We start from the raw sequence: 20,560 nt of genomic DNA on the forward strand, positions 1-20,560 counted from the left end.
CGGCGCACACTGCCCCGCGTTGTGCGCATGTCTGTAAATGTTTATTATTAATGGTTTACACATGAACGTGTTTTGAGTAAGTATCGCGAGTGCAGCCATCTCTCCTGTCACTTGTAATGGCACACAGTGCCACCAGGGGGAAGGTGACATCTGACATCTTTCACTAGGCCAAAAACTAAGTGCACAACTTAATCATCAAACATAAATTGTAGTGTTGAAAAACATGTTAATAGTTTAATAAAGGAGTTTATTAAATAAACAACACTGATATAAATACATGGCCCTTGAAAGAACCCAAATAAAAATGTATAAAAACAATACAAAGAGGTCAGTTTTTTCCTCCCCAAACACCGAGGCGCATCAAATGGCAAGTGAGTCCAGTATGACTAATCCAGGACCCAGTGATCCGCCTGAGAGCTGTTGAGCTGCACAGATTCACTGCTGTCTCCTCCTTCATGCTGAAAGACACCATTTGGTTCCGTAGAAAAATGACATTAAAGGAGAAAAACAAAGTTGAAAAACATCCTAAAGTGGCATACACACACACCTTGTTGGCGATGGCGCGGAGCTTCCCCAGCAGGGAGGGCTTGCGGCTGTAGACGGTGTCGTCGTCGGGGTCTTCGCCCTCGTCCAGGCCGCAGCTATCGGCGGCGGGCAGCTCGCACTCCTTGTTGGCCGACATCACCAGACGAGAGTACTTGTACTCCAGCCTGTCGCGAGTACGTTACGTCACGTGATCACCCAAGGCCAACGTGGTCACAAGTATGAAGACGCACCTCTTGTTCTTCTTCCAAAAATAGCAGGTGAGGACGACGAGCAGCGCGGCCAAAAAGGCTCCGCCGCTCACGCCCAACTTGAGCCACAAGACGACAGACTCGCAAGGGGCGGAGCTCCTGGGAGGCAACGGGACGCCTTTGGTGCACAGCTTGGGCTCGTTCCACAAGTAAAATGTTTCCTGGAAACACATAAGGCGGATGACAGGAACTCGAGCACGTGACGTTATGATTACGAGTGTGCGGTGCACGTGGCTACCTGGATGCCGCCTTTGCAGGCACCATCCAGCTGGTGGTAGTCGTCTCGCGTGCAGAGCGGGCAGGCGCTGGCGCTCTCCCACAGGAAGTGGAAGGCGCAGCCGTCACAGGTTCCTGCAGGACAGGAGCTAGAAAAAAAACCACAAAAGGTATTTTCATTCTGTTTCTGTATAAAATAAAGAATAACAAAATGTCTCAACATTTTCACACATGCTTGACTGACCTGGGCACAGAGAGCTCGCCACGTTCTGATGCTTTGGGATTACAGCGAACCACGATGACCGAACTACGGCCTTGATCGCAGGACGCCGTCACCTGTGTGGACCTGAAATGAAAATAACATGAAGAAATGTATCACGTGGGTAGAAAAACACAAATTGATTGTCTACCTGTAGAAGAAGTTGATGTCTGGAACATTGTTGGTGTTTTCCGGGAAGAGCCCTGGGTCAGCCCTCACGCCGTCCAGGAAGCGGTCCACAGTCGCTCCTGCGGGGGGCGCCAAACTAACACTGAGTGGCAGCCGAGCAGAACGGCGCCGTTCAAAAGTGGACCTACCGAGAAACGTGTCGGCCAGGCGGACCGACTGCGAGGAAATGGGCGTCCGGAAGCCGCGCCCGTCGGCCGGGATGATGGTGGACTGGCAGATGAAGCCGTCCACCGCGTTGGCCAGTCGGGCGGCGCCGTCGTCGCCCTGCTCGTCTTTGTTGAACACGCCGTTGAAGTCGGTCAGGTTGTTCCTGCACACCGCTGCTCTGCGGCCCTGTACGCACACGCATCGCCGTGGTTACGCCTACAAAACGTGTTATCTTGTCAAAGGTTGTTTTGGAGTTGACCTGGTGGCCACACAGGCTGATGTTGAAAAGGTGAAGGTACTTGGTGCCCTTCGTGGTGAAGCTGGGCTTCAGGGTGAGCGAGGCCACGTCGCTCAGCGTGCTCAGGTCGTAGGTCAGCGTGCGGTTGTTGTGCAGGCGCGAAAAGGAGCAGTCGCTGTAGCAACGGGAATGCTCCTGGAGCATAACGCACATTGATGGATTTATTTCTTTTCTCTCGTCGCGTGTCGGTAGAGCGCTCGCTCACCCGGTCGCTGATGCTGGCGGGCCCGCACGGCACGCAGGCCTCGCGGCCGTAGGTGTGGCGTCCGGCCAGGTGCGTGCCGGGCGGGCACTCCTCGCATCGGTTGGTCTCGGTGTGGATGTAGAAGCCCGGCGGGCACGGCACGCACGTGGAGCCGGCTCGCCGGGAGCCGTCGGGCACCAGGGCGCACGCTCGACAGCCCGAGGCCACGCCCTCCAGCACGTTGGTCACGTGGATAGAGAAGAGCTTCACGTTGTCGCCCACGTACTGACGCACCTGTGCAAATGGGAACACTTCATTAGCCCAGCGTCTGTCGATGATCCCAATTTTTTTTTTAACTTACATCCAGAGCGTGATTGGTCCTCTGGAAGGCCCACGTAAAAGTGACAGAGTCGTTCCTGCTCATGCTGTGCGAATACGACTGGCGGCTTTTGCTGCCCTCCCACGACTCCACCACGGTGGTGCTCTTGCTGTGCACGTCCTGCAGGGGGCGCCGGAGGACAAGCGTGAAGCCGGGCCCAACCAACGTCCTCCTCGCACTCACCATCATGAAGTAGAGTTGGCAGTCACCGCTGCAGAGCGTCTCAAATTCGAAGGTGATCCGCCCCACCTCGCCGCCGCTCATGCCCGACAGCGACGCCGGCACCCTGCGTGCAAAACAAAAACACGTCCCGTTCACGCGTGGGAACGCCGGTGAGCCTCCCGGGCATCCTTACTTAAAGCCCGGCACGTGCAGGCTGAGGATAAGGTAGTCGTCGTCCGACGAGCCGGCCCCGCTTCGGACGTGGTCGCCCGCCACTTCCCAACCTGAACGTCGACACACAGCCAAACATTTTTCGACCGGCTCCATCAAACCTATTTATAGTTCTCGCAGCTCTTGCGCAACAAATCGGTTTGTCAAGTTGTGAAAGACCGCAGCGAATGGACGCGCGCCAAAAATTCTTACCGTTCATGCTGTCGCATTTGGAATTCCCCACGTTGAAGCAGGAAGTCTTCATGTTGGCCGGAAGGACGTTCCACCATCGAAACTCGTAGCCCAGGACCGGCTCTGTGCCTGAGGGGCACGCCGTGCACGCTGCGCACACGCACAAATGTTAAGAAATGCTCGTAAAGCGGGAAGAAAACACAATTCTCTCGACATTGGCGACGCATTGTGAAAACGTCTGTGACCCCCGACCTTCTTTTTCAGGCCCGACCAGTCGGGCGACATGCCAGGCACCGAGATAACGCGGCAGCATTACCGTAGGTGCCGTCCGAGCGCGTCCCGGCCGGGCACGGCGAGCAGGTGGAGTCGTTGCTGTTGTAGAAGCCCGGGTTGCACGGCGGGCACGCTTTGCGCCGCTCCGAGGCGGGCAGCGCCACGGCGCCGGTGGCGTTCTCGTCGCAGATCTTAGGCTCCACCCAGCGGTACACCGCCTGCGTCTGCAGCGGGGGGGGGGGGGGCACACAATTTCAGAGCTTTCAGTGGTACCAGCCATGTTTGTTCCTCTCCTTTGCATCTTCTCAATCGTAGCATTAGCATTAATAACGGTTTTGGTCCAGTGACTGAATTCCTTACACACATGTGGGCCTGGTATGAGGACCCAGGAAGAGTGTGTGTGTGTGTGTGTGTGCGTGTGCGTGTGTACCCACTAACCTTTCCTTGGCTGTCACAAGGCGTGTGAATCTGGAAATAGTCCCTGTCTCCACATGCAGGCCTCACCTTGCACTCGGCCCATCCCTCCACTATGACAACAACAATATTATAGTCACACGATTATAATTGATTTGACTGTAACGCGGAATGAAATTGTTGAATTTCCTGGAAGGTGTGACTCGGCACATTTACTTCCTCCACATCTTGTAAGTTTGTTTGTACATTTGATTTGTGAAATGTGGATGCGTACGCACGCGAGTAGTGATTCGGTGGGCAGGCGGCGCAAGAAGTGGAGCCCTTGGCGGAGAAGGTACCGCTGGGACACGGGCGACAGGAGGACGAGCCGGGGCTGGCGCTGAACCACCCGGGTCGGCAGGGAAAGCACTCGGACGTGTAGGCCACACCTTTGAACGATATTCCAAAAGATGAGCAAAATGTTCCTGCTGGAACGTTGGCCACTTTATTTTTTTTTTCTTGACCTTCTATTCTGATTTCCTTGAGCAGCACAGGTTTCACCATCTTGACGCCCACGAGGATGCCCGTCGTTCTCCAGTACAGGATGTTGGTGCCGGCCCACAAGTTGATCTGCAACACAAGTTCGCATCAGAGTGTGTTCACGTGTCCGTTGTGTGTTGTTGGCAACTTGCACCCACCGCGTGCGTTCCCCATTCTCCGTTGCTGGTCACCTTGATCCACTTCTGCTCGTCGCTCTGGCTCATCTCCTGGCACTGCTCGTTCTGGACCTGAACACACGCATTTACGATAGTCACACGCGGAAGGCCGACATGCGGCCGACAAGGACAAAGGTGTTCTCACGTAGAACTCAAAGAAGATGTTGTTGTCGGGGTACTGGTAGGTGAAGGAGACGGAGCCCTGCTTCTCCAGGTGGACCACGTAGACTAGCGACACGGTGCACTCGTCCCGGTTGGATTCCAGGTACACGCCCTGCGGCGTCCACGTCGAGCTGCCCCGCAAAAGACGTCAATCGCTCAATTATCCTGCCGAACCGTGGGGACGGGAAAGATCAACGTACTTGCTGCACGCCTGAAAGTCGCCGTTGGGCGGCTTGGCGTTGAGGAAGCTGGCGATGCTGATGAATCCGCCGGGGAGGGCGTCCCACTGATCGAAGCGCAGGCCGCTGCCCAGCGAGTAGGAGCCGGCCGCGCACGGCGTGCACGACTGCGTGGACATTTCCAGGAACTTGCCGGCCGAGCACGAGAAGCCTGAACAAAAGCGAAATGAAGCCGGGAAAGAGCATTTCTAGGTGGCGCTAGACTCACTGCAGTCGGTTCCTCTGCTGGGGGGCGGGAGGCCTGAGCAGGTGCCCGGATTGAGCGGGATGGCCACCCTCCAGCGGGAGCCCGTGCTGTCACACTCCGTGTACTGGTAGTAGTAGTCCATCTGGGAGACATAAGGGCCCTCGTTATGTCGCTAGCGGCAATTATTAATGGACGGTGGAGCGGAGAAAGTGGCCTGGGTGACCCTGATCGCCATGGCAACTAATGGGACGGAGCGGGAAAGCGCAGCCGCAGGTTTGTTTAATGCATGTTTTGGCCGGAGGAGCAGCTCACTCACGATGTGGTCAATCCTCGTGACGATATTTCTAGTGAGTACTGCTGAATAAAAAAAATCATTGTTCATTTCCATTTGCAAACTGAGGATAATGGATTGTGTTTGTTTACTTGCACACCCTGTGAGGCAACAAACAGGTTGGGTGGGAATTTTTGAAATTCTTGACTTTTCACCACATTTCCCGTGTCATGTTTGCATGAGTTGCCAGCTCCTCTCTACAACCACCCGAGGCAACAAACGCACCTCGGCCATGCTTTGGCCTCCAGGCAGAATCGCAGGCGCCTGCAAATTAAAAGCGCCGTTCACGGCCGTGAAACCGATAAGCGGCCGAGGAGAAAAAAAGACAAACAGCCAGCTCGCGCAATCTGTCGGTCTCCCGGGTAACTCGTGCCGGTTGCCATGGCGATGGATGAGGGGACGAGAGGAAGGAGATGAGATTGGACGGGGGCAAGCCATAAAAAGGCAGCAGTGACAACAACTGAAGCTGAGTGGACGCACAGACCAAAAAATTAGATGATATTCCATTACTGGTGAAGATAGCTGGTCAGTTTAGCACAAGCTTGGCTAGGAAAGAGGCCCATTTATGACAAGACTTTTAAAATGATGTCAAATGAATGGTATCAAATGAACAATTTGTTAAAGCTTCAATGTGCAATTCAACTATTTTGCTCACATGCATAACAACAACTTGGGTATTCTAAATATCACCACTGTTAATATTTATCAATGTCAATGTTTTGCACTAATTTTACAAATTAAAAATATGATCATATGATTTATTGTGCGCGCTTACCTCATCGCACGGCGGTAGCGTCGTGTCGGCGTAGGTTGTCTTGACAGCGGCGACGATGATGAGCATCAGCAGGCAGCGGGGGGACCAGGAGGCGCACGCCGGTTCCCACATCATCAACTCGGATAACGAACGGCGGACGGCCCACTGCCTGGAGCCACAGAGTCAAAGCGGTCCGGGCGTGTAACGCCCCAGTCATTGATGTGCCACCGTCTGCCTGTCACACGCAAATAAACACACCGACGTCAAGTCACAAGGAATGCACAGACGAGATGACACGTCCGGTTTTCAAACTAAAAGCAAAAAAAAAAACCCGACGTCAAGCCATGAGGGAAGGCAGACATTCGAATTAAAGACAATTGCCAAGAGTGTTCCAAACACCACCATTCCTGTATTTAAACCGTATTGAACGAGTTCTTCCAAACCATATTTTCCAAACGTTATTATCTCGAGTGAAAGAAGCAGGGGATTATCCAATCAACGAGCCAATCGAGTCAAACGCAGTAGCGCTCAAACACCGCCAGGCGGCAGAAGCACGCAAGTTAGCAATAAAGCCACCAACGACGAAGAGCGCTCGGAACCAAAACAATCCCAAAGTTGGCAGCGAAGGCTGACAAAATGGGATGCAAATCCCCACGGTCGCTTTTGGAAGTTATTTACATCACTTAAACTACCACTTTCATTATCGGGGGATCTTTTATTGGACTCTTGCGGGGTGTTAAAGTGCGTTGCTGGCCTGTGTGTGGCCGGTTCTGTCTCGCGTCTTTTACGGGTTAGCTTCCCCGGCTATAGAAAGTTGCTCGATGACGAGCCGTGGGCCAAACATGGCCATATTTGGAGCGGTTCGCACCGGTGAGACGTAAACCAAATCCATTCAAGCCGGCCTGCTCGAGACGCGCACTCTTTTCGACATGTCATCGGAGCACAACATCGCTATCGTGATGGAGGACAAAAGGTACGAGGTGAACAAGAGGAAGCTGATTGAGAAGAGCGACTACTTCCGTGCTCTGTACAGCTCGGGAATGAGGGAGTCCACGGAGGACTCCGTGCAGCTGCAGGGCCTCAGCGCCCCCGGCTTGGAGCTGGTCCTGGAGTTCATCAACACCTCCAAAGTAGAGATCGTCAACGAGACCCTGGAGGACCTGATCGAGACAGCATCCTTCCTGCAGGTCACCTCCATCCTCAAAGTGCTGATGGCAGAGATCCGGCTGGACAACTGCGTGGAGCTCTACACCTTGTCGGAGGTTTATGGAACTCACGAGCTGCGCAGCGCCTGCCTCAAATTCATGAGCTGCTACTACCACCCCATGATGAGACGACCCGAGTTCTGCAGCCTCCCTCCTGCTGTCAGGGAGCAGGCCAAGGAGATGCGCATGAGGGGTGCTGCCACCCTGGTGGCCATGGGGGACTTCAGCAGCCTGTGCCTGGACATGCCGGACCAGGAAGAGCCCTGCTCCATGCTGAGGTACGGCGAGGCCGAGCAGCGCTGGAAGCCGCTGGCCAACAACCTGCCGGCGGACATGATCAACGTGAGAGGTTACGGCTCGGCCGTGCTGGACAACTACCTCTTCATCGCCGGGGGCTACCGAACCAGCAGCCAGGAGATCTCGGCCACGCACTGCTACAACCCCTGCAGGAACGAGTGGAACCAGGTGGCGCCACTCAACCAGAAGAGGTAACGTCAACATGGCTGGAGCGGCAGTTTGGCAGATCGTCATCAAGAGCTGTTAAGACCCTGACCCCTTTTTGCCGTCCTTCAGGTCCAACTTCAAGCTCCTGGCCGTGCAAGGGAAGTTGTACGCCGTGGGGGGACAAAGTCTGGGCACGGTGGAGTGCTACAGCCCGGAGAACGACTACTGGACCTGCGTGTCGTCCATGCCCGACCCGCTGGCCGAGTTCTCGGCCTGCGAGTGCCAGGGAATGATCTACGTCATGGGCGGATACACGGCCAGAGGTGGGCGCAAAGGTCCAGTTTACATCTGGCCATTTTCCGCTAACGTTTGTGTCTCGCCACAGTGCGCAACACCAACCTTCTACGCTACTGCCCCGTTGCCGACACGTGGACGGCGTTCCGCCCGTGCACGGTGCACGTGCGCAAGCAGCAGATGCTGTCGGTGGAGGACACTATCTACCTGGTGGGCGGCTACACGCACAAACTGGAGCACACGCGGCGCTGGCCCAGCGAGATGGAGGACGTGCTGACCGTGCAGTCGTACAACGTCACCACCGGCGAGTGGCTGCAGCTCAAGGAGAACACGTCCAAGTCGGGCCTCAACCTGACGTGCACGCTGCACAACGACGGCATCTACATCATGAGCCGCGACGTGGGGCTGTCCACCAGCATGGAGCACCGCGTCTTCCTCAAGTACAACATATTCAACGACACCTGGGAGGCCTTCAGGCGCCTGCGAGCGTTCGGACAGAACATGCTGCTTTGCTCGCTTTATCTCCCCAACGTGCTGTGATGGAAGAGACTGCAGAGTTACATCTGCCACAGCATGGAGGCCAAATTAAGCTAAATTGCACTTTGTATTTCACACTCCAGACCTACAGGGGGGGCAGTCTATGAGCAGACAGATGTCAGTGGTCAAAAAACATCCAATAGTTAAGGTCAAAATGGTCATTATTGTTGGAATACAGGTTGCAGATGTTCATGACAAACCTTAAAAAAAAAAAAGCATTCCTATGTAAAAGATAGAAAGAGTTGAAATTCTGTGACATTCAATTGCATACGTGCCTTTTCCATGACAAACTTGCTCCTCTCACAAAAAGCACAAAATGACCATACTGCTGTTTTTTTTTTTGGGCTGTTGCTAAAGTTGCTAAAGTTTGTTCTTTGAATAAAGGTGCTTTTCATTCCTCAATCTATGAAATAAATTGAGAATTATAAATAAATATCATTAATATAAATTAAATATTTTATGAATCGAAGTTTTTAGCCTGGACTGAAATATATGCAAGTTTAAGACGGATAGAAATGCGTGTAGTGTGGACAGATGGCCAACAGAGGGCGACAGAAACAACCCAGAAATCCAAGCTAAATAAGGTTGAGCGCTCAAGAATAACATTTAAAAACATGTCAAGTCATTTTCCGTCAGTAAAATAATTTTTACAAGTTTAAATCGGCTTCCTGACGGTATATTCTTAGGCTAATGGAAACTGTCTTCTGAAAAATCCAAACTGAATTAAACAATAGCAAGAAAAGAGAGACAAATTAGGTGACAAATAAATGTAATGCCGGCATCTGGCCAACAGGGGGAGACATAAACCAGCTAGCAATCCACCCAAATTCACCTCCATGAGGGCTCAACGACTTCTGTTTAATGTCGGATGCCATTATTAAAAATGCAGCTCAGGAGGTCGGAGAGTAGGAAATGCGTGTAGTTCAGACAAAAGGCCAACAGAGGGCGCCAACTAACACCTAGAAAGCCAACCAAATCTAACCTTCACAAGGACTTAAGAATTCATGCACAAATTCCACACCAGACTGATGTCACGATTGAAAAATGTCTCTAAGGGTTCAACAGCTTTTCAATTGAGTGTTTAGTGGAGCGAAAGGGAACGATCGTTGCTGCACGATTGATTGGCTCAGGCTGCGTGGGGTCACACCTCCGCAGCGGGACCGCGGAGGCTCATCAGCGAGCATTCACCAGGACGCCAGTTGCAAGTGAGCAAAACATTCGCTCTTCATCGGTGTCTGACGAGGGGAAGAGGAGGGGGGGGAGGAGTGTCGAGGGAGGAGAGAAAGCAAACGGGCGAGGGAGGAGAATCCGCTCGGAAGGAGACAGACGGGAAATCACGCAGGAGGATGCTCGACCACATCAGACCATCATCCAGGAGGAACACACCGAATCAGCACTGTTCTCCTTGAAGCTACATTCCTACGTCTCTGGTGTCTTTTGTTTCGGGGAGGGGGGGCGGAGCGGGATTCCAGTTTTGAAGACCATGAGTGAGGCCAAAAAAGGTGAGCTGGCCATCCGAGATAAAGCCATCCTGCACCAGCAGCGCCGTCTCAAGCAGGCCACGCAGTTCACGCACAAGGACTCGGCTGACCTGCTGCCCCTGGACGGTCTCAAGAGACTGGGAACGTCTAAAGACCTGGTAAGTGCGCACACCCCGGAGGACATCAAGAATGAACTCGCTGGTGCCTCCACATGATTCTTATGGAGGAGCATAGAAAATGTCATTATTTGTAATGTCACTACTACGAGCAGGGACCTTTGAAAGGACTCAAGGACGCCTAACAATAACTCACGCTGGCAATTAAGTGAGTGAGTATGGCTAGCAGCTGATCGCTGGCCAGCTTGACAGCATGATGGAAGATTTCTAAACAGCTCTTGACAGGCACTTGAAGTTCATTGGGGCCGCAAGAAAGCAGGGTGGCAAACTCACATTTTGGAATCCTGTACAAATAACTTCAGAAGCTAATGCAGGAAGTAACCGAGGAAGCTAACACTGAAAGTTAGCGCAGCCGCTCCATCTATTTTGGCAATATATCCGAAGTGCTAGCAACATTGTAGGAGCTATTTTTGTCCTGCGTAGAACCCAGGAAAGAAAAAACAGGGAAAGGAAATTTGAAATACCACGAAGCAAGCTTTGAATGGTTAAAACTTGATTAGTTTTGAGGAGCTTAACATGCTCGTCATTTATTAGCTGCCGGCGCTCCAACCGCTACATCAGGGTCTTATGTTAAAACCAATTATCTGGAATGACGCTTGTGTCTGCGCAGATAGGCAAATTTAAAAAAAAAAAAAGGAAAGGAAAAAGCAATCTGTCAAGCATGGCGTTGACGATTTGAGCCGGCGGGAATGGAAATTGTCAGAGGAGAGCCTGGGTCGCCGTTTAGCCGCTGAATACACTTGAGAAAGTCATTAAATGACAAGAATGAGCCTGCATACATGACAGCTATTTATTTAATCTTTTTAGCATTTTCTCTCTGGATGAAAAGTAGCATATTAGCATGGCAAGTCGGGTATAGAAAGATACGGATCGAGACAGACAGCTGACTGTTATTAGCGTTGGGGTCACTAGCTTGTTGTCGACAAGCTAGCAGTTGGCTCGCTAGCAGTTTGATTCTGATAAATGTCTTCGAAAAAAATTTTATTTCAAAATAAGGGTGGAAAATGGGAAGCATTGTTAACACTTCTCAATAATGAAATAGTAATTGGCAGTTAAATGCCATCCTACACGAGAATCCACCGGCGGCCTTTCCGCTCTGATGTGTAATTCAGCCGTGTTGGTTACGCAACGTTTGTTTTTTTGTTCTCTTTTGCCCGAGGGTTAGTGGGTGCCGAGTGGCGAGCTTCAGCGAACATGTTAGAAAGAAAGAAAAAAAATGGCCGCCCTCTAAAGCAAGTGAAACGTCGTCTTGAGGACACGTGCTACCCGAGGGGGGGGGGGATATTATGCAACCATGCGTGCATTAAATGTAAAGACAAAGCACAGTTGTGTGGGAATTGTTAGCTCAACATCTGAGTCCAGTGACACAAACCACCTGAGCTCCACATACACCGCCATCTTGTGCATAAAACATCAAAATGGAAGGGAACGTCGAGTCCAGAAGATGTGCCACATGGACCAGAGTTGACTTCATCCTGCAGCAGGTGTTTTATATTCATCTCCAAATATGAGGGCTTTTTTATTTTCCCAGCAGGCAGCAGCAGGAGCAGAGCAGCACTTCAAAGTCAAGCACACTCACAAGAAACATTATGGCAGTAAAATACAGACTGCTTAAATGTACCCTGGCTGCATTCTTATTATTATTCACCACAGGACAATTAGGAGTGTTACGCATCCGTGCTAATGTGAGTGTTTTTGTGTGTTCCGCTGGAAGTTGGGCAGCTAAAAATAGTCGACTCAAACAACCCCGACAACAGCAGTGAAGCGCAAATAGATACTGCTTAAAATCGCTGACGAGCCAAGCTAACAACTTCTCAACGTTTAAATACGCCGAGCACAGCGTAATAAATGACTAAATAACAGCTTGACGCTTATCAAAAGCAAATCGCTAACTCAACAGTTGAGTAATTGCTCACCCGGTTAGAAAAGATAAAAAGTAGCTAGCCACTAGTCATATCTTATTTTGAGGTGTTTCCTCCGCGCAGGGAAGCAGACAGTTAGGATAAATTCAATCTATGCGCGCAATTCAATTTAGATGGTTGTCTGTTTGTGCTCCGGGCGCCTGCAACCCTGCCACAAATAACGTTAGGATGCAAGCGGCCAGCAGGCGGATTGGAGAGTTGCCACTTTATTAGGCACAATACACATCAGTGGAAAATTTGCAGTATGCATTTAAGAGGCGGCTTTCACCCAGAGTGCTATTAGGGTGTTCTTGAAAGGAGTTATGCTAATATAAGTTAGCATGCATTTGTTATTATGTGTCTGGCAGGTGTCTTGTTTGCCGTATTTGCCAGATGCTTTCTGGCTTGTTTAGGCTAGTTAGTTAGCAATTAGCGTTCGGGGCTAATTAGAATTGACTGATAAATCCCCAGACTGTGAGACTACGAGGAGATTTTGAGAGTGGCTCCAAATATGGAGTGCAGGGAGCCTTTTTTGCCATTTTGATGTTCAGCCAAGCAGACAATGTACTCACTTCCTCATCTTACCGTCCCGCGGCTGCCAAACGCGCCTCCCTGGTAGAGCCGAGCATCTTCCCAGATGGACACTGAAAGGCAATTTGAGACAAGGCCAGACGTGAGAGGACTGGATTACATCCATGACACTGCTTATTTCCATAGCAACCCCACAGCATCGTGCAGCGCCGCCTCCTAGAGGGCAACATCACGCGGCTGCGGGGCGAGGCCCGAGACCCCAGCGCTCACGTCCGCTCGCCGCTGGCCGACGACGGCAAGGACGGGCAGGCGGACGGTGAGGACGAAAGCGCCGACGACTCCTCGGCCGAGAGCGACAAGAGTCTGCGATCGGACGATGACGGCGGCGACGCGGCGGCCTCCGAAACGACACGTCTCGCCGCTCTGCGCGTTCACTGCAAGGTAGCTAAAATTGCCATTGAAACTGTTTTAATTCGGGCAAAAAATTGCAGTTAAACTAAGTGAAATATTTGTGCAACCTTTTCAGCACTATTCAGCTTTTTTTTTTGTTGCTCACGTGCAGCTAAGTGCTCTCGCTCGTGTGGTTTACTTATCCAACATCTATTTTTAAACTTCACTGCAAGAAGAGAGATTTTAGCACCGAGACAAAAGACGGAAAAAAAAAAAAGACCGAGCCTTTTGCGGTGTTGCTGATAAGCTGCTCTGCCTCCGTGGATAAAAGGCAGGCTCAGCTTGAGCACTTGAAAACAATGGTGGAAAAAAATGCTCTGCTTTTTTGTTTCCTTAAGGGGGAAAATAACCCGAGGGACTGAAGTGCAGCGGCTATATTGATTTAACAGGCATTCTGAAAAAGAACACCTTCAAACCAAAATGGAGGGATGTTTTTTTTCACTTGGGGGGTTGAGTTGCCTGTGGGAGCCTTAAATTTTGCAACAGGTGTGTGGAAATTCAGTTTAAGCTACAAAATGGCTGACTTAATATCAGCTGACGCAGCATTGAAGAACATCCTGTCCATGTTCCATTAAGTCCATTCGGAAACGATGATTAACCACCAATTGCGACGACAATAAGTCAGCACAAAACAGGCATCCATTTTGCGTTTTGACAACAACACTCCATTTTGTGTTCTCAGTGCTGCGAGCATCAAGTGGCACTTTCGTTAAACACCAACAGCGTCGACAACCACATCTCGGCGTCCTGCTGCCAACGGCTCGGGTAAGAACGTCCTCACTAAGTCAATGTATTCAATATAATTTTTCGGTGTGCATCATACATCATTTCGAAAAACAAAATGGGAGGTTGAACTCTTACTTGTTGCTGCTGATCCGATTTGAAGTTGGTGTTGTTGTGGTGTTCCATCAGGCTCTCGGGGACCGGTTGGGTCCAAAGCGGCGGCTCGGTGAATGACCTCAAGCTTCAGCTGGGCTCAAAGACGATCCAGTGCTCAGCTTTGGTCCAAGGTACAGCCGAGAAAAGCATTAAAAAAAGTTTGGCTTTTGCTGAAGAGGTTGAAAAATTCTTTTTACCTCTCAGAGGACGAGACGTGCGAGTTGAGCCTCGGCCTGCACACTCTGCTCAAACTCAAAGTAAGCAAGAATAAAAACTACAGCTCAAGAGAAAAGGATGAATGAATATGATCAATACTTGCTTTCTGCAGTGCTGCTTGGACCTGAACCGCCAGGTTTTGAAGCTAGGGGGCGACGCTGAGGAGCTTCCCTTCCTGAGTGATGCAAAACCCGAAAGCCCGAAAAAGGTGTGAGCCCCCCCCCCGCTGCCGCATCACAACGATTTGGGACCGCCTGGACCACACGCGGTTCACGCCGCCAGAGCCCGGATGAGCGTTAGCCACGCAAGAAATTAGCCTGAGCCCATGTGTGTTAATTGGCACTTTTCTATCAATTAATTTGAGATTATTGAGAAAACTGGATTTTTTTGTGACTGGAATTCGATTAATCAATTTCATTGGCCTAGCCTAAATGTTAGCTTAGCCTAGCTTAGCGTAAGAACAAAAATCGGACTCCCAATGAGTAAAAATTCTAAATCAAAGGCCAACTAACTAGCAGTAGGCTATGCTAGGCTGATTAGCGTGTGAACTCACTCACATAGGAAGCGACTGCACTCGCCAAATGTTTAGACATCCCTCTACCTCCTCGACAAACAACGACAGAAGAATTTAAGCTGACCTTTGAAACCAGCCGCACACTCTGCGACCTCATCCTTCCATATTTAAACCAAAAGAATTCAGGCTCATATACACTCCAACCAAAAATTCCCAAGTGAACGGTGACATTGTACGAACGATCGTTCATTTCAATGATTCATTGATTTTAGTTCACGTGCAATTTCTCCAGAAATTGTTTTGTCGCTCGGTGTGCGGCTGGCTTCAGCAAATGCTCCAAATAAAATTAGCCCGTCACACGTTTATATCCGAGTCACACTGAAATGGGAAAACATTCCATGTGCATGACGTTGTGGCGTTCCGCCTGCATGTTCGTGTACTTGTCTGATTGAGTGAACCCCGGGAGTGTGTGTGTGTGTGTGTGTGTCTGTGAATGTGTGCATGTGTGTTTTTCTGGCTCACACAGAGGAAAAAAAAGAAAAGCCGAGCGGGTACAAGCTGCCAAACAAGCTGCCTTCCCACGCCGCCTTTGTCACATCTTTAAAAGCTTTGCATCTTTTTGGAATCATTCTGTGCATTTGAGCGCCTTTGAGACCTCCACGTTTGCCTCTGATCTTTTCTTAAAGGTAGCTAACTTTGGAAGTAGAGCATTTACTATTTAGTAAAAAAAAAATGCATTGAAGGATTCTGTGAACCACAGATGTTACACAGACATCATTTACATAAGCTAAACAAAAAATCAGCTCAAACTTAAATTTAATTTAAAAAAATCAAATTTGTTGGTAAATTGATTTGTCTGTCATTCAATTCAAAAAATTCTTACGCAATATAAATCACCAAACCAGATAAGCTAAGAGCTAGCCTAGCTTCTTCATTTTTTTCTATTTAATTTTGTGGCACGACACTGCCTCTCAAAGGTCAGCCCGGGTACTACGCCACACTTATACGAAACGATGCCCTAAAATGCGTCGAAGTGAATTATTGCACATCTGTGGTTGGCAGATTATCAATGCGGCCGCTTGTTTTTTTTTTGTTTTGGATTTTGCCCTCCGTCACCCAGTGCCGTTATGTCACGACAGGTTTATTTTTGCCGTTTCTCCTTGCTCTTCTTCTGTACAAGCGTATTTTCTCTGGCTGATAAAATAAAAAGATACGTATTCTGGCTAGCTCTGTGCATCTTTCCCTCTATTTTTAAAGGGCACACGTGTTGAATATATGTCTGTCTTATCTGCGCCCCAGCAGATGGCTCGCGGCTTGCCAAAGGTTACCTCGCTCATTCCCATTATCGGCAAAAAAAAAAAGCTCCAAATACGCGACTAAATAAGGACTTGCGACTGAGGGAGAAAAACAAATTGCGCTTTCCTCATTTAGCAACACGAGAGCCTCTTAGATACTTGAGATGGTTTGCACAAACGAGACCTCTTGACATTGCTTCGTTTCGGCCACATCGGTCAACGTTTTGAAAGCTTGCCCAAACGAACCTCGTCGTGATTGATTGGCAACGTCGAGCGAGCCGTGTGAGTCACGGCGTGTAGGCGGAAGTTTGATGTCTAGCTATAAAACGGGAAATTCTTAGAACTCCATTTTGAAAGGAATTTTTGAGACTTCAATATGGAATTTCTGTATTAGCTCTGATGAGGAGGAAAAAAGTGGCCAAAATGAGCCAGCGTTGGGCTTGGTGTCCTTAATCCTTTCTCCAGTTAGGTCTCTCCACTTTTAAATTGGCCCTGTCAGGCGCTTTATTTTTTTTTTTCACGCCGGCGATAAGCCGAGCACAACATGAAGGCGACAACGGAAGTATGAGAAGGCGCGCGAGAGAAAATCCCCGCGCTTCAATTTGCCGCCGCCTCTTCGCTTGCTCCCACTCGCCTCGCCGCATCCTGTTAGCGAGCGGTAACAAAAAAAAAAAGCTTTTCTTCCCTCAAGTTCAACTAAGAGCAGCAGAATGTGATTTTTCTTGCTGTCGGCGTCCCAATATTTTTGCAGCTGGCATAGCTCAGCTCGGGTCTCCGCAGGGAAGGCGAATATTGACGTGCTCGGCTTATGTAACTCTCCGGCGAGAGCAAGGGAGAGACCTGCGAGTCGGCCAGACGAGAAGATCCGTCTGGATATTTCCAACCACCCAAGGATTCACAAATCCTAGCGTGCCAAATTCAAAATGATTCCCTTGAAGTCCAAACACACGCACCGGGGCTTCATTTCAAATAAATTAAAATTGTGCCTTTAATACGCTTACACGACGGGCTTGTTTTTATAGGCCGCTGGGATCTCGATAGGGGCTGCGCTCGGCGGTGTCATGTTAAGTTCCCGAGGCTGGCGGCGCCGCTGCTCGTCAGCATCCATCGCGTCAACCTTACGTAACGAGCTCACCAGGCACACGAAACAAGCGAGGACAATTGGCTTGGCGTGTCAAAAGGGCACGCGGGCGGCCACGAGGAGCCTGTCCATGACAAGGGGGGGGGGGGGCGGGGGGAAGAAGACTGACAGGAGGCGGTGCGGAGTGACTGAAGCGCTTCCACCGACCGGCCTGTCACGTTTGATTGGCGGCTCCCTTTTGAAGCGGAGTAGGCGCGTCGCCAAGCGTTTCTTAGCGCGGACAAAGCCGAGACAAAGAAGAAGACGGGGACGCGTCTTGGTAGAGAACGTCTGACAGCAGCGATCTGACGGCCGCCGGGTCCTCGCCACCTGTGGAGAGGAGGTGCCACACAAGCAAAGATCTCTTAGGGTCCCACATTGCGGCGCTGCCCTTTTTTTTTTTTTTTACTCAAAAGGTTTTAGTTTTTGATATCGCAAAAAGCTGGCATTCAAACAGGGGTGTGTAGACTTTTTATATCCACTCTAATTGAATTGTGTCTGCGTTCATGCAACTTGAACGAGACTTTTGACTTTTTCTGTCACTAACAAGCAGCTTTCCTCCTCCTCGTCATTAGGGCGCGTCGTGTCACCGCCCGACCACATCCGAGGCGTAACCTCAACCACCGCGTGAGTTTTTTTATTTAGTTTTTTTCGGATGGCGTACTCACTGAGTCCCAGCGCCGCCAGGTGTTGTGTAAACTGCTGCCGCTCGTCCAGCACCCGCATCAGGTTGGTGGACTCCATGCGCTCCAGCTGCACCTTCCAGTAGACGTAGATCTTGTGGTTGAAGCTGACGTACACCAAACACGGGCTGTTCTTGCCCTCCTTGCACGTGTACTGGCCTGCGCGCGCCAAACATGAAATTATAAATGAGTAGCACCTTCTTATGAAATAAAAATGAAATGAACATTGATCATTTTACATTGACAAAAAACGAATTGGCTTGAGCATGTGAGGCTCTCTGCTACCACCTGCTGGCCAAACAAAATAATGACAACAACATTGTTCAAACGGAATCATTTTCTGGATCACTTTCTTTTTGGTAAGAGTTTGGCGATTCCTCACCGGCGCAGAAAGCGTTGACGTTCTCGTCAAACTGGAAACGCACCACGGCGCGGTTGTGGTCGATGATGTACGTCTGTCCGTCCCAGGCGCACGCTACCACTTCCTCGCGCCCGTCTCTCTGAAACAAGAACCCGAAATTTGCTGACGACCCTTTCACTTTGCAAGACATTTGTAAAAATAGTCCCATAAAAAAAAAAAAAAGTGACCGTGACATCAAGCTTCTGCAGGGCGAAGAGCTGATGGTCCACCTGCACCGACCACAAGAGCTGCTCGGAGCTGTCCATCAACTTCAGTGTCCCTGCAGCACATTTAACATTTGCACTTTTTTAAAATTCCTTATCAAGTATGAAACTTTAGTACAACTGCATCCAAATGAGGACACTTTGGCCTTGGTGGAGGTCATGGCTCTCCTGGGTGTCATTCTATTTGAATGCCGGCATCTAATTTTAACGCCGGAAGCCTTGGGGGAGGTGGCATAATCCCACCCGTCATGAATGATTGATGGGCTTACCATCCAGAGTGCAGAGAGCAAAGAGGCCGCATCTGGAAGACTCCTCTTTCGAGCCTGTCAATCACATCAACATCAACATCATCTATTGATTCCCAACCAATTTCAATCCATCATGAATCAACGCTCACCTTTGCTGATGCTCCCAATGAGATGCGTTGACACATTTTTGTTGTGGATCCGCCCGGTGGTCAGATGGAGGATGATATCTTGTGAAGGCCCCTCACTTAAAAAGCAGCAAAGTCACCATCAAATTGATCCCAGTGCCTGAAGCAGTTTTCCTACCTGCTGGACCCAGAGGCCTCGCCCTCGTCGTAGTGGCGGTCTCCGGGGGTCGGCGAGTCCTGCTGAGTCCAGGAGCAGAGCAGGATGGCGTAGCCGCAGCCGGGCTGGGACACCATGAGCTCCGGCAGGCCCTCGGGACCCGGGTTCACCGAAAGGCTGTCGACCTGAAACAACATCAAAAATGAGTGAGAGGACTTGATGACAACTATTTTTTCAAAACAAAAGCGCAACCTGTCCTTCCAGCAGCCATTTCTTGAGTAGAACCAGCTGACCCGATCCCGAGTCGGAAGCGTCCGACGGTTCTTCCCATCGGAACGCTCGCACCACTCGGTCGGTGTAGCCCACCACCAGCTCGCTGCGTCCGTCGCCGTCTGGGCAATTCATCGACGTCAGTGAAAAAAACGACTCGATCATTTCAAGGCTCGGCGAGTACCGATATCGCTGATGAGGATGACTTTGGTGTTGGCGGGGATGTGCTGCGTGAAGAGAGGCCTCTGCTCGTCCGCGGCGAAACCTTCGTGCAGACTCGCCGAGTCGCCCTTGGCGGCGCTCAGGTCGAAGAGGTGGAACCAGCCCTCCGCCCCGACGGCCACCACAAAGTTCTGACCCAAGATCTTTCATGAGCACCGGTTCACAACAGCGGCCGAGAGCACGTTCCGGTCAGGGACGTACCTTCCCCTTGTTGCACACGTCTCCCACGCCGACGCACGTCAGCTGACAGACAAGAGAAATTGAATTATTATCATCAAAAATATATCAAGGTGACTTTGCCCACCATGCCCACGCAGCTCCTGGTGATCCAGGCTTTGCTGTCATCGTTCTTGTACACGTGCAACTTCCCGCTGGTGTCGCCCACCACAAGCTCGTTCAGCTACAGTTGGTTTGAGGAAAGAAAGTAAAGATCAAATCTTAGGGGGAAATAAAAAAAATAACTTTCATTCAAGCACGTTATGCTCACCGTGTCGTTGTCAGCATCTCCCAGGCAGATGGCGTGGGGAAAGAGCGTACCCGAAAAGTCCAAACTAACACGTTGGACGTAATTCAGCGACCTCATAGTGACCGAATTTTAAAAAATGGCAACTTTGACATCAGCAGTTTCGAGAACGTCTCACCCTTCTCGTTCGTAGCTTCTGTTTAGTGCTAGCCGACGGCAAATCAATCAAAACTCATTCTGAAAACTACATTATTAGTCAGCATGGCTCTTAAAGTACACTCTGAATACTTTTTATTTTTCAAAAAGTCGACTTTTGCTTCGTTTTTTGGGCTAGCGAATTGTCGGTCGCACTCTTCCCGGTCAACAAAGTCACGTGACTGGGCACAGTACGGCAGGGCGGAATGGACAATTATAACCAAAACGCGAAATGTCGTGCAATGACATTTCTGTCCACAGGAGGGAGTTGTTTGCTCACATTTTTTTATGGCTGCGACTCCAATGAGATGAGCAAGGTCATACAAATAAAGAAAGCAACGTTTTATGAATTGTTATTGAGTGAAGGACTTTGGGCTGCATTCAAATGTGACAAGTGATATCATAAATTAATTTTGATGACATAACACAAACTCCAGGGGAGACT

The 20,560-nt window shown here is 50.2% G+C and overlaps 4 protein-coding genes and 1 long non-coding RNA gene across 8 annotated transcripts; 3 read left to right on the forward strand and 2 right to left on the reverse strand.

The window, feature by feature from the left end:
- Positions 1 to 226: 226 nt before the first annotated feature.
- LOC148379065 (endosome/lysosome-associated apoptosis and autophagy regulator family member 2-like) lies at positions 227 to 14,422 on the reverse strand. Of its 3 annotated transcripts, XM_088366690.1 has the most exons (26): positions 14,303 to 14,422; positions 14,181 to 14,225; positions 13,966 to 14,102; positions 12,709 to 12,767; positions 6,107 to 6,320; positions 5,022 to 5,142; positions 4,775 to 4,964; positions 4,558 to 4,705; positions 4,395 to 4,484; positions 4,221 to 4,326; positions 3,996 to 4,145; positions 3,742 to 3,830; positions 3,347 to 3,527; positions 3,052 to 3,180; positions 2,822 to 2,912; positions 2,650 to 2,752; positions 2,449 to 2,586; positions 2,109 to 2,381; positions 1,865 to 2,038; positions 1,587 to 1,791; positions 1,421 to 1,517; positions 1,255 to 1,356; positions 1,033 to 1,159; positions 777 to 955; positions 548 to 710; positions 227 to 458 (listed from the first exon to the last, which is right to left on the reverse strand). In XM_088366690.1, the coding sequence occupies exons 5-26, from the start codon at positions 6,218 to 6,220 to the stop codon at positions 387 to 389; spliced, it is 3,042 nt and encodes a 1,013-aa protein (XP_088222816.1). In that variant the 5' UTR covers positions 6,221 to 6,320; positions 12,709 to 12,767; positions 13,966 to 14,102; positions 14,181 to 14,225; positions 14,303 to 14,422; the 3' UTR covers positions 227 to 386. The 3 variants fall into 3 exon arrangements, with proteins under 3 accessions (XP_088222816.1, XP_088222815.1, XP_088222817.1); XM_088366689.1 differs by having other exon boundaries at positions 14,181 to 14,409; XM_088366691.1 differs by having other exon boundaries at positions 12,696 to 12,767; positions 14,181 to 14,409.
- Positions 6,643 to 9,034, forward strand: klhl42 (kelch-like family, member 42). The gene is made up of 3 exons (XM_088366702.1): positions 6,643 to 7,778; positions 7,864 to 8,057; positions 8,120 to 9,034. Exons 1-3 carry the CDS (start codon positions 7,015 to 7,017, stop codon positions 8,566 to 8,568), a joined length of 1,407 nt encoding a protein of 468 aa, XP_088222828.1. The 5' UTR covers positions 6,643 to 7,014; the 3' UTR covers positions 8,569 to 9,034.
- On the forward strand, positions 9,774 to 15,939 carry nrip2 (nuclear receptor interacting protein 2). 2 transcript variants are annotated; one of them, XM_088366711.1, is made up of 6 exons: positions 9,774 to 10,204; positions 12,841 to 13,095; positions 13,787 to 13,869; positions 14,017 to 14,114; positions 14,188 to 14,240; positions 14,312 to 15,939. In XM_088366711.1, the coding sequence occupies exons 1-6, from the start codon at positions 10,049 to 10,051 to the stop codon at positions 14,411 to 14,413; spliced, it is 747 nt and encodes a 248-aa protein (XP_088222837.1). In that variant the 5' UTR covers positions 9,774 to 10,048; the 3' UTR covers positions 14,414 to 15,939. The 2 variants fall into 2 exon arrangements, with proteins under 2 accessions (XP_088222837.1, XP_088222838.1); XM_088366712.1 differs by lacking the exon at positions 9,774 to 10,204 and adding an exon at positions 10,260 to 11,907.
- Positions 15,940 to 17,206: 1,267 nt separating this feature from the next.
- On the reverse strand, positions 17,207 to 20,319 carry itfg2 (integrin alpha FG-GAP repeat containing 2). The gene is made up of 12 exons (XM_088366703.1): positions 19,945 to 20,319; positions 19,762 to 19,857; positions 19,659 to 19,700; positions 19,420 to 19,588; positions 19,218 to 19,357; positions 18,987 to 19,150; positions 18,833 to 18,927; positions 18,705 to 18,758; positions 18,400 to 18,491; positions 18,194 to 18,311; positions 17,797 to 17,970; positions 17,207 to 17,458 (listed from the first exon to the last, which is right to left on the reverse strand). Exons 1-12 carry the CDS (start codon positions 20,038 to 20,040, stop codon positions 17,361 to 17,363), a joined length of 1,338 nt encoding a protein of 445 aa, XP_088222829.1. The 5' UTR covers positions 20,041 to 20,319; the 3' UTR covers positions 17,207 to 17,360.
- LOC148379069 (uncharacterized) lies at positions 17,264 to 18,041 on the forward strand. The gene is made up of 2 exons (XR_015855353.1): positions 17,264 to 17,587; positions 17,704 to 18,041. It is a non-coding gene; the product is annotated as an uncharacterized LOC148379069 (long non-coding RNA).
- Positions 20,320 to 20,560: the final 241 nt, after the last annotated feature.

The sequence above is a fragment of the Syngnathus floridae genome, chromosome 22, assembly GCF_059516105.1.
Source record: "Syngnathus floridae isolate MCC-2025c chromosome 22, RoL_Sflo_1.0, whole genome shotgun sequence".
NCBI lineage: Eukaryota > Metazoa > Chordata > Actinopteri > Syngnathiformes > Syngnathidae > Syngnathus > Syngnathus floridae.